The following is a 17,169-nucleotide window of genomic DNA, read 5'->3' as shown; positions in this document are numbered from 1 at the left end:
TGGAGATATCCACAAGACAGGAATAAATCAATCAACTGCTATGCTTACAGTGATAATTCATCAATTTGTTTGTGAGTCTGAGAATAGAGCTGGATTTGTTGGCAAACATCTTTAATTCCAGCACTCGAAAAGAAGAGGCCAGCAGATTTGTCAGATTTCAATGAGTTCAAGGCCATCTTTGTCTACACAGACAGTTTCAGGCCAGCCATGGCTAAATATTGAGACTTTGCCTTTAAAAAATAAAAGAGGAGAGGGAGGGAAAAGCCTGAAAAAAAATGATTACCATGTGTCTCGTATATACTGAGGGAAATATGATGTGATTAGGAACAGTGTTTGAAGATAGAATGGGCCTGGTTCTCAGTCAAGACTCACAAAACAGATTACTCTGTGGTTTTGGAGAATTCTAATCATTTCTGCCATAAGCTAAGTCATAACATGTACTGTGTGTGACAATTCTAAATACTCGAGAATGGTGTCTATATTGTGGCTGATACATGGAGTGCTTTCCCTGACTCCACATAGAGTCAGGGTGACCTCCCTTACCATACCTTTGTTAATTCATTGTCCTGTAGTACCCCGGTCCTCCTCTACCTAAAGTTACTCTGTTTCCTTCAGAAGCTCTATCTTCTCTTTCTCATTTTAGTCTAATCCATGTAAATGAGTTTGTTATGGCATTCTATGGAGCTTCTCTAACTAACCCTAACCTACAGCATTAACCAAACTGGCTGCTTACTTCCTACCCCACTTTCACAGCCAGTATCTTGCTTCAGAAGGACAAGAAACCACTACTGGAAAATTCTAATTCTCATGATCACAGAAGGCCAGACTGAGAAAAATATTCCAGGCATAAGCATGCAAATGTATGCCACCGGTGGGCTTACTGAAAATGTCTTTTATTTTATGTTACAAAATGCTTTCGGTGAATGGTCAATTTCCGTGGTAGTGTCTATGTTGTTGTTCCCTTTTTAACGGACATATAAAGACATCAGAGTTTAGGGAGTATCACTGGTCGCGAATGGCGAATGTAAATAAGCCCTGTGAATAGAATTTGACTAGTTTTGAATAGCAGCAGAGAAGGGCAAGGTGCCACACATTGTCACAGAGATATTAGTGTGACAGTGCCTCCTGTCGTTTCCAAAACAGATGATACTCCATTTGACAACATTTACAACTGTAACTAAAGAAGCAAATGCTAAGCGACACTCTGCTGCTACTGCTTACAGTGCCTAAATGTGCATACAGAAAAGCAAATCCTAGAAGAAAAATGTGTTTCCTTTGTTTTTTTCTTTTCTATTGCAGGGGTGGTTTAGCCCGGGCCAAGTCTTTGTGTTAGATGAATACTGTGCACGCTATGGAGTGAGAGGCTGTCACAGACATCTCTGCTACCTTACAGAACTGATGGAACATTCAGAAAACGGTGCTGTCATTGACCCCACCCTGCTCCATTACAGCTTTGCATTCTGTGCCTCTCACGTGCATGGCAACAGGTATTTTGACTTGCAAATACTCAGTGAAATGTATAGGGTTGCCTGGAAGATGGAGGTGGGTGCTTTGCTATTATCACCTAGTAACAGATTGTAAATAGCAGGTACTTCTTAGTAGGGAAAAAAGATTCACACAAAGGAAAAATGTACATCAATATACTGTTGGTTTAGGTGAGCTGCACTTTATGTTTCTTTTTGCTGGCAAAACCACTTGAGAGAGAGAGAGACAGAGAACATATCCAGGAGAGTGCAAGTCCCCTTTTCTTCTCAGATGCCACCTGGTTCTGCATCACTTAAGTGTCCAGACGATTCCTGTTGTAGTGCCTGTGCTTACCTGGGGAGGATTTGCTGCAGGATGCTGCTGGCCTGGGGATCTTTACTTAGCCTTTATGGAATAAGCTTTCATTGTGAAAGCAAGATCAGATAAACATGCTGAGATGCCACCCAGCCCCTTCCCTAACTGGAGCAAGTAACTTGCATTAGGATTCTGAGCCACTCAACTCACCTCTTGTCTTACTAAGACAGAAAAAGAGAATCACCTGACGTAGCCCTCCATTATTCTGTACCTCTGACCATGAAAACACACCCATGACACTGTCCTCCTGAAATTGTCTACAGATTATTTTAGTTAAGGCTCTACTGTAACTGAGGTCCATACAGTCCAACCCCTTTGGCTTTGCAATTTTCTTTTTTTTTCTTCCCCAAATCCTGGGTATTTCCGGTTGTTTACAGCCTGACATAATGGTCAAGGAACTCAGAAGTCAGAGCATCCTTGTTCAAACAGATAATTAATAACTGAGCGTCTTGGGTGAATTTCATCTTGTTATCCAGAGTACCCCCCCTTAAGAAAAGCAAAATCATAAATTATAGTTGGAAATGAAGCATATTAATAAATGCAGAATACTTAAAACTGTTATGTTAGTATTTTCCAAAATTGACTTGTATTGCCTCAAGTATTGTTTTCATGTCAACTATAAGGTTCTTTGTTACTAACAGTTGACATTTGGAATGTTCTACTAACACCTTCAGCCTTCTATATGGAAAGTTAAATCTAGGATTTCAGCTAACCCCTTCTCCCCATTGCCCTTATTTCTTTCTTCTTCTCTGGCCTCACCTTCCTTTGTTCTCCAACCATGCATGCTTTCAGGCATTCTTTTATTCATTCATTCATGCCTTCATTTGTTTATTTCAGCCATCCTTTCACTAATGCTTCCTGGTCCACCAGATTCCTAAGTGCGGTGCAACATCCTTCTCACCTCAGTTCCCAAGCCTGGTCTCTTCTCTCAAACATTTTTCTCCTTATCCTACATCTTTCCCACTTCCATGGCTTCCACTGTGACCTCTCTATATATGGACAATTCTCACCCAGTTATTCTGCAAAGCTACAGATCTCTACAGACATTTAGCATCTGAAATGCTCTAGTGATACTTTCAACCTTGCATATCTGAAAATTAAATCTAGGATTTTGTCAAACCAGCTTTTGGACAAACTCTTGTGTAGTTCCTGTCAGTAGCTAGTATTACTCCTGATACAAAGTAAGTGTTTAATAAATAGTCAGTGCATGAAGGAATTAACTGATCCATTAACGGATTCTTGACATCTAACTTAGCATTTTTATTTCTTCCTTTAAACCCAATTTGTTGTCACTATCAACATTTTTGTTCATATCTTACCACCCAATTTCTACACGTTTATTTTGCAATTATTAGTCCTAATTCCAGCCTTTTTTTCTCTCTCTCTTAGCCTTCGTGGATACATCTCTGTATTTTTCTGCCCTTAGTGATATGTCAGTCACCTTCAAAATTAAAGATTAATATTTAACTGTAAATGGCTCCAAAGCTCTCAGCAATCCCCATTCTGTTATTAAGTTAAAAACAGATTCTGAGCCATGCTATCAATCTTCTCCTATCATTGCCCCATTCTGCCTTACAAATTTTACTGACATAGAGTCTTATCCCATATAACCTGTTAATTTTCATGAGACGTTTATCTCTCTCTCTCCTCTCTCTCTCTCTCCTTCTCTCCCTCCCTCCCTGGTCTGTCAAAACTCTAGTACAATGGATAGGAACAATGAAACTCTGTTGAAATCCCACCACTTCCATTCCTCAGTCCAATGTACAGTAAAGTTGATCTTAGTCTTGGGATCTTCTCACGTGTTCACTTGTTTATGGGGCCCATGTTTGGCTTGAGTATTGGGGAAATGTTATCATTTGTAGTTTACTTTTGTTGTTGTTCCCATTTCCCCAAACAGATCCCTTTGCTTGGTGCATGTGAGGCTAGAGAGCTGGTTCAGGGAGGTAATGGCTATTCTTTGACAGCAAGTGCCATGACCCATTTTACTGAAGCCACTTCTCTCCTAGCTGGCCCAATGCCTCTTGGGTCCTGGGATTTGAATGAGAAGCATCCCCGTGTGGGGCAGCATTCACAGATGCATAGGAAAAGACTTCCTAGAAACAAACCCAATGGCGGTTACATAGTCAGATTGCTTTAGTTAGTGATGCTGAAAGGCAGAATTAAATTGCAAACACTGAGAAATTCAACTAATGAGCCCCCCAAATTTGTGTGTTTGAGACCTCTATTAGTGTAAAACTCCTGAAGCACCCAGGAGTGCTTGCCACTACCTGAGAGGAAACCTGATTTGAATCCCTAGGTTGCTATAGTTACCTTTATTCTTCAAAACTACTGTTGTTTTCTTCAGCATGATAATATATTTTTTATGACGCGAAGTTGGTGTTTTTTAAGAAACTTATTTAGTAGGAGGTGTCAGAAGAGGAGAGAGAGAGAGAGAGAGAGAGAGAGAGAGAGAGAGAGAGAGAGAGAGAGAGAGAAGCACATATCCTAGAATGGATGTGAGTTGCTGGGGTCAGGTAACTTGTAATAAAGTGTGTCCCTGCATAGTTAATACATTTTTTCCATTAAATCTACTGCATAAAAAGTTAAAATATACACAGTGAGTCGGTCTCTAATTCAACATTTGGGTGTATGCAACTTAAAAAGGAAGGAGGAATAAGTGGAGTTTGAGGGCAATTCAAACTTCATCTTAGGATAGATGTTATCGAAAATACACCAAGAGTTGTGGCAATTTCTGTGATGTTTGCAGTCAATATCTGCTATTCAGGAATATCCTATTCGCATGATCAAAGAATAAAAGGGCCCAAATATGTCTACTGGAATCCTGGCTCTAAAATTGCAGACTAAATTAACCTTCTAGAAATTCAGAGTTCTTAAGATATGATTGGCAAGGAACATCAGTGTCAAGACACTGGATGAATATAGGGATTCTATCAGTATCAACTGCTATTATTCCAGTGTGTATCCCTGATCACCCCACTCCCCCAGCCCAGGAAGTTGTAAGCTATGAGGAAGGAGAAAATGCAGAAAGCCTATAGTCCAGCCATTCTACCTCCTGTTAAGTAGAAATATTGCTCTCTCTGTGTGTGTGTGTGTGTGTGTGTGTGTGTGTGTGTGTGTGTGTGTGTGTGTGTGTACTTATACTACTAATTTCTTTGCTAATAGGATATTCTAGCTTAATCACTTCTTTCTTGAGAATGTGCCACTGTGAAGTATGTCTCCCATGCCTGGCATTTGTCTACACAGACTTTCTGTGAAGAATTCTGTCAGTGTCAAATCCCTAATTTCCTGCTGTCTGCCATCATCATTTTTCTGATCACTTTTACATCTGAAAAGACGCACAGAGAATCAATCGTTTTGTTCATTGCCTGAAAACCTCTGACCAAAAAAAAAAAAAAAAAAAAAAAAATTCAAAAGGAAGAAGGCTCGCCTTTTGTTGTTAGCTGAAGTGAAGGACAGCAGCAGCGTCTGGAGCAAGTTTTTTCAGGGAGCACATCCTATTGAGCAGTGCTGAGCTAGCTGGGTGTGCGTGTTCTGTGTGCAACATCTTGTCTGAATAGCTCTCTGAAATAAAAGAATAGACGTAAACAGAAAAGGCCTGGCTGGTACCAACGCAGAGGATGACAGAAAGAAGAAAAGAAGAAAGAAAAAGTGAGTCAAGGACAGAAACAGACCCACTCCTGCAGGAAGATAAGCACACACACCCATGAATAACACAGCCTCTCACAATGACAGTTCCACCAAGGGCTGACAGCAAGGTGCAAAGAGACTCGAGAAACAATGCATCTTGAGGGCAAAGTTCGAGGCTGATATGTGTGCTTATAAGGCTTGATTGTGTAAGTCACGCCAGAGGTGGAGAAATGAAAGCCGAAACATAAAATGGCTTTTATGTCCCGGTTTAATGTAAGACCTACGATATACTCACCCATTCTTCTACCTTTAGTAAAGCCACCTGGGATCTGCTACACGGCTCTCAAAGGAGAGCTCCCTTGCACTGGCTTTCAAGTAGGAGGTAAAAGTGTGCAGTGTGACTGAGGCGTATATAAAAATCACCCTTTTATCCTGTGGCTTCCAGATCATAGCACAGAGTGGGAGAAAACGTTACTGGGCATCACCAGTCAGATCATCATATCTTGATGCTTGCATCTTCCTGGAGACTGACACTTATTCCCCTTGTTTGTCCCTCCAGGGATTATGTCTACCCCTCTCCACTCTGTTTTTAGAGGTGGGAGTACATATTTTCGTAAAGTCATAGATAATGAATAATGGAGGATCATAAGAATTTTCACTGCTACCTCTTAATCTCGGCTTAGTTGTATGGCTTAAAGAAATGATATCTAATATTGTAATCCCAGCATCTTAGAGGAGAAGATAAGAGGACTGTAAATTCAAGATCATCTTTTATTACATAGCTAGCTTGATGCCAGGCAAGGCTGCATGAGACCCTGCCCAAAAAAAAAAAAAAAAAAAAAAAAAAAAAAAATATATATATATATATATATATATATATATATATATATATCTCAGATATAAATATCACCACAATTTTAAATGTAGATGCTCATTTCTAGGGAGTAAGAAGCCAATTAAAGTACCATCAGTAGGGCTCATCTGACTGATTTCAGCCAGTGTGTTAAATGCACAAAGCTGAAGGGTATGCCTTTCAAATATGAATCATGTGATGTTTTTAAATTTTTGAGAAAATATAGAACATCCCTAAAGCAGCTTTGATCACACATTCTCAGTATTATCTTTACCTGCCCAACCTAGTTCAACATGATGCTAGGTAAATATGCACTCTTGATACAACAGAAAAATAAGGAAAGCTGGATAAAAATAAGGAAGACTGGATATAATGCTGATGTGGGAAACAAAACATCCGTGGTTGTTTCTGGCTCTTTCTACTTACCAGGTGTTTAACTTCAAATCACTGGTCCTAATGTTTCTGACTCACACCTCCTACCCGTTCATTTACCTATGACTAAGAACATTAATACTACCTACTTCCTTTAGTCCTAAATAGATCAAATAAAATTACATGAACAATTTGTTCATAATCAGGTCCTGTTGAAGTATTGTGTCAAGGCCTTTTTCTATACACTGTGTAAGTTTACTACCCCTTACACAAAATGACTGGGACAGCAAGTGTTTCCAGTTTCAAATACTTTCGAATTCTGAAATGATTGTCTGTATTTTGCTGGTTGGACACCCCAACTGTGGCTGAGCTGTGATGATGGAAAGGTCTTGGATTTCAGACCAACTTGAGTTAGGTGCATGAGCTTCCTGGGGTCTTGCTTTAGAAGCACTGAGAGCCCAGATGAATGTTGAGCACCGTAGTGGGTGTAGCCTTTCCACTGTTGCTCAAATTGTTAGTTGGTGTCAGTCTTGTAGGTCTCTGAACATTTCTCTAGAGTCAGTTTTCTCTTCAAACTTATAATGGCTCCCTCTTTTATGGTCTCTCTCTCTCTGTCTGTCTGTCTCTCTGTGTCTGTCTCTCTCTCTCTCTCTCTTCTCTTGTCTATTCCTCAATCTTCTAGTCCCATGTAGTTAGGGTTTTTATTGCCATGAAGAGATACCATGACCACCATGGCAACTATTATAGACACTTAATTGGAGTAGCTCCCCTACAGTTTCAGAGTTGCAGTCCATTATCATGACAGAGTGTGGTGGTGTGCAGGGAGATGTGATGCTAGCTACATCATGGCTTGCAGGGAACAGAAGTTCGACTGACAGTCACACTGAGGGAAGCCTAAGCAAAAGACACCTCAAAGCCCACCCCCACAGTGACACACTTCCTAATACTGCTACTCCCTCTGGGGGCCATTTTCTTTCAAGCCACCATCCATGTTCTACTCCCTGGTCCCAAAAGGCTTCTAGCCATATCATAATGAAAATAATAATAAAAAAATCATTCAGTCCAACATCAAAAGTCCCCATAAGTCTATAACAGTCTCAAACTTTTTCAAAGTCCGGTCTCTTCTGAGATACATGGCAGTCTCTTATTTGTAATCCCCTGGAAAAATCACAATGAAAAATCAAATCACATACATCCAACATATAATGGCACAGGATAAACATTACCATTCCAAAATGCATGGACACAGAGGAAATACTGGACAGAAGCATGACCGAGAACCATCTGGGTAAACTCCAAACTCTGTATCTCCATAGCTGAATATCTGAGGTCAAAACACTCTCCAACTCTGTTCAGCTTTGTTGACTGCAACACACTTTTTTTCTCTTAGGCAGGTTCCACTCCCTGTTAGCAGCTTTCCTCCACAGGTATCCCACAACTCTGGCATCTCCAAGACAATCTATCTAGGCTTTAACCTCACAGCTCCATTCAGGGACACCCCAACACATGCCTGGCCTAGGTGGCATTATTCCATAACTTCTATGCTTAACTCTAAAGCCAGAACCATGTGGCCAAAGCTGCCAAATTCTGCTGCTTACTGCATCTTGGACATGGATCCCTTGTTTAGTTACATCTTCACCAAGCATTCTGTCCTTCACTGCCTAAGCTTGGCTGTCTTGAAACTTGCTCTGTAGACCAGGCTGCCTTCCCAGTGCTGGCAATGAAGGTGTGTACCCTGCTCTGAGCTTTTCTTTAGTTCCTTTTCACAAATTGGAGACCTAACTGGGTGGGATCTCGTGCAGAGGTCACCCTCCTTTTATGGTATTTCTCAATCCATTTATCTCCCTGAGCACAGGATTTAGCTATGTTTCATTTCTTGGGGCTCTTTTTCTCCTCAAAATTTGCATTTTGTCATTTAGCCAGCTCAGCTTATCCCTTTTCACTGTAACTCTTCATTAGAGTCACCACACGACAGAGTCTGTAAAGTAGGCTGTTTTGAGATCTCTTCTTCCTAGCAGAATTAATCCAAAAGTCTTCACTTTAGCCTCAAGCAGATTTTTTTTTTTTTTTTTTTTTGGACAGGGGCAAAAGCAGCCACTTTATTCACCAAAATATCACAAGAACAACCTCTAGGTGACATACGACATTTTTTTCTTCTCTGAAACCCTATGAGTGAGGTCCTGTCAGTTCAAATAGCTCTTAGCTGTTTTCCATGCTCCTACCAGTAATGGCCCATTACTGGTACATTCCATTGTTTTCATAACCCAAAGTACTAAAGTCCAAATTCCCTCCAAACAAACACAGTCAGGCTAGTACATCAATACCCTGTCACTGGCACCAACGTCTGACTTAGAGTTTGTATTGTTGTCGAAAAACACCACCATGGCAACTCTTATGAAGAAAACAGTTAATAGAGGTGGCTTACTTGTAGATTCATAGATTCAGTTCATTATCATCATGGCAGGGACCATGGCTACATGCAGAGAGATGTGGTCCTGGATACATCTTGGCTTTCAGGGAAGAACAGGAAGTCAACTAAGAGTTACACTGAGGGAAACTTGAGCAAAAGAAACCTTAAAGATCACCTCTATCACCTCCACAATAACACACTTCCTCCAACAAGGCCACATCTCCTAAGAGTGCCCTCTAGGGGCCATTTTCTTTCAAACCACCACACAACTGTATCTTTTTTTTTTTTTTTTTTTTTTTTTTTTTTGCCATGTAAATTGTTAGGATAGTTTTTAAAATATTTTATGCTCAGTATTCGCTTATATTTAGAAACTATTTCACTATGCCCTACAGTATAATTCTTTGGAATTTACTTTACAAGAGCCCCCATAGTTAACGAATGCTTTTATCTGGAAATACCTTCATTTCACCCTACCCTTTAAAGAAAGCTTTGCTGTGTTTACAGTGATGTACTGATGATCGTTTTCTCTCAGAACTTGAAGATGTCTCTTTCTAACTACCTTTGTGCTTTTGGAATGGAATTAACAGTCTCCGCCTGTCTTTTAACAGTGAATGGGGGAAGGTAGATAGGTCCATTATAATGCTTCAATATGTATATGTATTTCTTTTCATTTATTCTCAATGGCTTCCATTTGGATTTCTGCTCCATCTGTGCTGGTTTTGGATAACTACACTTCTTTTTATTTATCCTAATTGAGATATGAAGAGCCATTTCTGTCATCAGTTCCAGAGTTCTGTTACGTTTTTCAGTATTGTCTTTTCTCCAGTCTGTTCTCCTCTGAAACTCTAACTTACCCATTACCTGTGAGGTGAGCATTTTATCTTCTATTAACATATATCTAATATCAGACAGTGTGATGGTTAGTCTTGAATGGCAACTTGGTGATATTTAGAAGCTCCAAGGAAGGAAATCTGGACATCTTAATGGGCTATTATTTTAACTAGTTTAGTTGAGGTAGGAATGAGGAAGTTGTACTCTACATGTGGGTGGCTACCATTCAGTGGCCTGGGGTTCTGTATGGAATGAAAAGAAGAAAGTGAGTTAAGTACAGGCATTCTCTGCTTCCGGACTATGGGTGCAGTGACACTAGCCACTTCCTGCTTTTGCCCTCATGACACCCTTCTACATTGGTCTGTAGAAGGGAACAGTAAGCCAAAAGAAACCCTTTGTTGAGGTTCTTTTGTCACACAATTTTATTCAGCCATTGGTCAAGAAACATGTATCTACCTACTTTCTATCTCTACTGTATTCTGTTTAATATTTCCAGTTAATGAGTTGACAGACTTGGTGCAGGAGGAGAGAAGAGGGAAGGGGAAGAAAAATGAGAGGGATATATTTTTAATTATCTGAGGGAAATGCTCTGGAACTGTTGTTCAGAAGCAACCTTGGACAGCATATAAATGATTGAATGAGGTGTTACCGTTACAGTTGTCTGTGTTAATCTGGGAGAGCGGGGCCTAAAAATGAGACAGACTAAAAGTGTCATGCAGTAGTCAACGTTATTCAGAGCATCAGACAATTTATATTCGGGGGTGTTAAACAAGATCAAATGAGCAAAGTTCACACAAGTTTAGGCTATATGTAGTCATGAAGACAAACCATGCCTGGGAAACATTTCTGAATAACAAAAGTAAGATGATAAATAATCTGAAGCAAACACACTCCTTTTCATTATACCTGGGAGGCACATGAAAGCACATTCTAGGAACAACCCTTGTGGAGGACCAGAGGTTACAAGACTCTTCTCTTGTCTACTTGGAGTTTTCTCATGAGGTACCAGAAACCTCTCACAGCTTCATCCATGACGCTGTTCGGACAGTGTGGCATGCTCCAAAGGGTTTTTTCTTTTTAACACCATTGAGTAGAATTAATAGCTAAATACTTTAATGATTGAATGAAGTAACTTTGTGGCTCATGAAAATAACCCAGACTACATAGCAAGGTGGCTGTCATTTTAAGTATAGAATTTTATATTGAAAAGGATATGAGTTTCACCTATAAAATTTAAAATAATTATAACAAGTGATTAAAAACCACTGTTAATGCTGCTATAGGAAAACTGATAATTTCAAACATTACAGGTCAGATTGCAAGGCAAATACTTTTTTTAAAAAAAAAAATAACTTTATGTTGGCCAGTAGTGGTGGAGGCCTTTAATCCCAGCTATCAGGAGGCAGAGCAGGTGGACTTGGTGGGTTTGGGGCCAGCCTGACCTACAGAGCAAATTCTAGGACAGCCAGGGAGAAACTTTGTCTCAAAAAAACAAAAAGAAAAAGAAAGTAACTTTACAATGTATCAAATACTCAAGTCATACATTTAACTTAGCAGTATACTCCAGAGACTTTCCCCAAGGAAAAAGTACTTGTGATTTAAGAACACACAGCACAAAACTAGGTATTAAAGTATGATGTATTACAAGTAGATAATGTAGAGGGAAAACTTCTAAATGAGTACTAGAAGAAAATCATGTGAATATGTCATCTGATGAAATAATCTTCCAATAGAAAAGATATTACCTTAAATGCCCTTCCACAATAATGAGATTGATGACTATTTTATATGCCATCCTAGAACCTTCAGCTAGTAGTAGTTGATGGAAGCAGAAGCAGACACCCACAGCTAAACACTTAGCCAAACTCTTGGAATTCAGTTGCAGATAGGAAGGAGTGATGAATAAAGGGGTCAAGACCAGGCTGGAGAAACCCATAGAAACTGCTGACCTAAACAAGGGGGAGCTCATGGACTCCAGTCTGATAGCTGGTAAACCAGCATAGGTCCTACCCAGATTCCTTGAATGCGGTGTTAGTTGGGAGGATTGGGAAGTCTATGGGGACTCTGGTAGTGGATCAGTATTTATCCCTAGTACAGGAATGGACTTTGGGAGCCCATTCCACATAGAGGGATACTCCCTTAGACTAAACACATGGAAAAGGGCCTGGGCCCTGTTCCAAATGATATGACAGACTTGAAGACACCCTATGGAAGGCCTCACCCTTTCTGGGAAGCAGAAAGGGGATGGGATAGAAGTTGGTGGGGGGAACAGGGTAGGATGGGAGGGTGCAGGGACTGGGATTGATATGTAAAACAAGCTTGTTTCAAATTTAAATTAAAAATTATATAAAAAATAAAGATATATTAGAATATTGAAGTGATATATGAAATGTCTACTAAGCTCATTGAAATGATGAAAGTGAACAATAAAAATTTATAGATTTATAGAAAGAAAACTGGAATGGTATTTACAAGATGGTACTTCCAGGTTGTGGTTGGCATTTTATAAGAAATTTTTATTCTTTGTTATTTTCTGAATTCTTTGCCTCTAGTTATAAAGTCCTTTGTTTAAAACACATATTTTAAAATACAATATTAAATATTAGGGAGCCAATGATACATACATAGGTAGATAGATAGATAGATAGATAGATAGATAGATAGATAGATAGATAGATGAAGATAGAATATAGATACGTAACAAAGATCTCTTCACAGATCTCTTCACAGAGATCTTAATTCTATTTTTAATTTAAATTTCTTTGGCCTTTTGTTTCTCTTGCGTTCTAGAGTGTGTACAGCAGTGATCTTAGTTTAAGTTACTCTAAAAAAGAAAAAAATAATGTTTCTTTGTGTGTTCCAAAGAGAAACTAGCTATTAAATACCCCTTTGTCTTTGATACAGTCCAGAAACATCATCAAGCTTTGTGTCTTTATAAACTCAAATTTTTCCTTCCACTGTCCAAGTGATGTCCAAGAAATCAGATTGTACCACAAAATGCAAATAAAGGATTATAAGAGAGGGTCTCTCTATAAAATAAATTGAAGAGTTGGGGGGATGTGAGAAAGTTGGAGGGAGAAAAGGGAAGGTGTAAAAAAATGTGATTATATTTTAATTTCAAAAAATAAAAATAGTTTTACCAAAGTAAGAGAGAATCTCACTTCAAAATTTCATCTTTTCAAATTTTTTTCTACCCCCCCCCCCGAATGTCTGTTTCACTCAATGAGAAGGTATAGATATAATTAATTTTTTCCATGTATTTGCAAGTTGAGAAGAGGAAACACTGCTCCCGTAACATACACTCATCCAAATGTTAGATCACTCTGATTGAAACAATAGGAAGTGAACCGATTGGGAAACAAAGGAGAGGGGATTGTTTTCTCTCATCATCTCCCGCCATTTCTGTTCTCGAACTGTGACTTCCTGTCCTTTCCATTCTGCTCACAAATGGATATTGGTGGGAAATCCGCGGAAGTGCGAAGTGGCTTTACCTGCTGTGCAGCAGGCAGAGTTGACAATACAGAAATACCACCCTCCAGGTGTCTCTCCCCTTCTCACTCTCTCTCTAGGGAAAACTAGGATGTCATACTTTTCCTCAGAGGAGAAAGAAGGTGACAAGAAGCCTGTAAGAAACCCACAGTGCCCTAAACTGTAGCACTTGTCTTCTCAAATAAGCTCTTAAAAAAAAAAAAAAAAAAAAAAAAAAAAAAAAGGAAATTTATTTATTACATCCTGGGCACAGTTTCCTCTCCCCCCAGTTCACTAAAAACCAAGACAAACAGACTTACCCAATGATAGAGGGAGTTTGAAAGAGATCCTCCTCATCAATACAATCAGCCTGTTTTCTGTACAGTGTCACTTCGGCCTGTTCATTAAGTCCATACTTCCAGAGCACTCTGTCTTGCACATGCCTAGAGATTTGGGGCTCACTTATATCTCCACTTATATCTAGAAACTGTCCAGCTGATAAAAATAAGAAAAGAAAATTGCCATGAAAGATATAATGGTTTCCGGTAAGAGAACATGGGGCCATGGATGCTAGATGGTGATTTTTAAGGAGAAATTAGGGAAAAAAAAAAAAAAAAAGAACTGTAGTTGGTTTTACTCTTTTGCTATTTGGGTGCCTGCCACCCAATTTCCCAATAATCGCACAGAGGCTTATTCTTTCTTATGAATGCCCAGCCTTAGCTTGGCTTATTTCTGGCCAGCTTTTCTTAACTTCCGTTATATCATCTACCTGTAATCTCTGGGCTTTTACCTTTCTCTATTTCTGTATATCTTTTCATTCCTTCTTACTCGTGTTTGACTGTGTGGCTGGGTGACTGGCCACTGGCACCCTCTTCTCCTCTTTTTCTTGCTCCTCCATCTTCTCCTCCCAGATTTCCTCTCCTATTATTCTCTTTGCCGGCTAGACCTGCCTGTCATTTTTCCTACCTTGCTATTGGCCATTAAGCTCTTTATTAGACTAGTTAGGTGTTTTAGATAGGCAAAGTAACACAGCTTCACAGAGTTAAATAGAAGTAAAATAAATAATGCAACATGCCTTAGCATCATTAAACAAACATTCCACAGCATAAACAAATGCAACAAATCTTTAATATTCCACTACAGAAACCCTTATAAATATTTTTTTAGAAGTACTGCTTAAAGTTCAATGAATTCTGTTGCTAGCAGACATCTCAGATACTTAGTAGAGTTTTACTGTGAATTTCAGAGAGGATAGCATAATTTGTGTTGTTCAGAGGATGCTTGGGACTGACTGTTCATCCTATGATCCTAGAGCATCTCTAGGGATGATTGTTCTTTTGCCCATTACAACATGTTTTTGGAAAATATGGACAGCAAATCATCTGTGCTCAAAATATACACTACAAGTGGTTTTTAGCACATGTTAAAATGATTTTTCATTGCTGCCATGGACCTCTGGAAATTTTTAGACTATTGAAAAAGAAGTCTAGAATGTATGAACTATAAATTCCTCAATCACTGAAGGAAGTCAGGACAGGAACTCAACTCAAACAGCGCTGATGCAGAGGCTATGGAGGGGAGCTGTTTACTGGTTTGCTTCCCATGGCTTGCTCAACCCAGCTTCTTATAGAACCCAGGACCAGCAGCCCAGAGATGACACCACCCACCATAGACCTGGGCCCTCCCCCATTGATCACTAAATGAGAAATATCTTACAGCTGAATCTCATCTAGGCATTTCCTCAACTGAGGGTCCTTCCTCTGATGATTGTAGTTCTGTCAAAACTACACAAAACCACTCAGTAGAGGATCTTTATTTAAAATAAAATACATTTTTCCTGCATGTATATAGATACAATATGCACATAAGTGTGTATATATGTAGATGTGTGTGTATATATGTTAGTTTCTCAGAAAACAAAACATGATATATAGCCACATGGGAAATCAGGCTATTAAGCATCAGTGGCAGAAAGTTTTAGTGTATGAATTCTGTCCTTTAATAATCTTTGAAATATAATGAACATAGATACAGCTATATTCATTACTTAGTTGCTTACTAATATAAGAAGGGGCTCCCATTATAAATAGTTTGACTTCATCTGTAATTAAAAAGACTTCCACTTCCAAACCATGCTTTATGCTTTGTGACTCAAGCATTTCACAGAGTACGCTGTTTTTATTAAAATCTTGTTACTTCGATTACTATAAGCCCTAAAGAAACAAAAATGACACCACATTTTCTTCTCAATAGAACTTCTTTATTATTTGTCAGCCATAGAATTAAACCCCAGTTAACATTCAGACTCAGGAAATTGTTCATTCATGTTAGAATTTTTAAATAACCAATCTTTTTATAAATGTGAAAGATATATTAATATTTTTTCTTTTATACCTCAGGAGAAGAATTATCTTCTTGAGATTTAAAATAAATTAGTTTGAAGCCAACTAAAATGACAACTAAACACTAGAGATTTTCTGCTAAGTCTAAACAGATGTTTTCTCTGTTAGAGTCCTTTTTCACAGAAGATGCTTCAGCTACAATCCCTGCTCCTGTTTGCCTTTTACAAAACTTCCTATCCTTTATTGGTCTGTGATGCATACATTCTGAGTAACTCGAACTCTACTACTACTACTAAGAATTGAGCACTTACCTGTCTTTAGATGAGTAACATGGTTTACGTGCTGTCTTATCTTGGACAGCTGTTCTCAATTTCTTAGCGGTGCTCTTTATTTCATTACTGTGTCTGCGTGGAACGTCAACACTGTCTCCGTCAGCATGTTAAACACCAGAGATACAGCAAGAAAGAGGCAAAGAATGAAAATTAGTTAGTAATTACTTCATAATACCAACTGGCCTAATGAGGAATGAACAGCGATAAAGTACGGACAGGAAGAAAGAGCAGGCTGTGCAAACGGAAAGTTGGCTCTTCCTAGAGGATGGCAAGACTAGTTAAGGTGGAGGGGAGGACAGACAAGTGAGAGAGGGGAACAGTAAGCATGTTGCAGACCAAAATAAAGGCCTTGGCTTGTCAACAGCGTCATCATTTATAGTGCCTTAAGCCAAGAAGAAATGTGATCAGATACACACTGGAAAACACTCACAGTATCATGTTCCCCGTACTTGACAAAGACAGGGTTAGAGGAGCAAAACCAAGAGGGCTGGCTCAGTGGTCACTGACAGCTGATCGTGCCTAGCCTTACAGGGGCAGTGGGGAAGGTGGTGAGGAAATGGTAAAGTTCTAATAAATCTATAATTTTTGTTTTGTAAAACATCTATTATGGCAACTTGAGAGTTGGCTCAGGGGATAAAAGCACTCTCTGCTTCTTCCAGAAGACCCAGGTTTGATTCCCAGCTCCCACATGGCAGCTCCCAACTGTCTATAACTCCAACTCCAGGGCATCTGATGCCCTCTTCTGGCTTCTGCGAGCATGGGGTATGCATGTGGAGCACAGACATACACTCAGGCAAAACATTCATATGCATAAAATATATTAAATTTTATTTTATTCTAATACTACCAAAACCCATTCATCATCTGTAACTGGTTCAAGATTTCTCCCAGGGCTCTGTGAATATATCATTTATGGTGTATAAAAGAGAAAGGCTTTAGGGCTTCTATTGTTAACATCTTGAACTAAGTGGAAAAGATGCATTGTTTTTAAACTTCTACGTTTTAAGTTTTTCACCTTACATAAGTAATGTAGGAAATATCTGGCATGTGTAAGAATGTTTAAAATGTTTCCTGCATTAGTGCTTCTTATATACA

The 17,169-nt window shown here is 39.1% G+C and overlaps 1 protein-coding gene across 8 annotated transcripts in view; it reads left to right on the top strand.

Moving 5' to 3' along the window:
* Nucleotides 1-17,169, top strand: part of Cadps2 (calcium dependent secretion activator 2) — a 481,095-nt gene that overhangs the window by 338,778 nt on the left and 125,148 nt on the right. For all 8 annotated transcript variants that reach the window (XM_051175754.1, XM_051175752.1, XM_051175755.1 and 5 more), the window contains exon 13: nt 1,300-1,487. In XM_051175754.1, coding sequence (XP_051031711.1) covers nt 1,300-1,487 — 188 coding nt within the window. The remainder of the gene's footprint in view (nt 1-1,299; nt 1,488-17,169) is intronic.

Source organism: Phodopus roborovskii, unplaced genomic scaffold (genome assembly GCF_943737965.1).
Source record: "Phodopus roborovskii unplaced genomic scaffold, PHOROB, whole genome shotgun sequence".
Classification (NCBI taxonomy): domain Eukaryota; kingdom Metazoa; phylum Chordata; class Mammalia; order Rodentia; family Cricetidae; genus Phodopus; species Phodopus roborovskii.
This window is presented reverse-complemented; position numbering and strand designations above follow the sequence as displayed.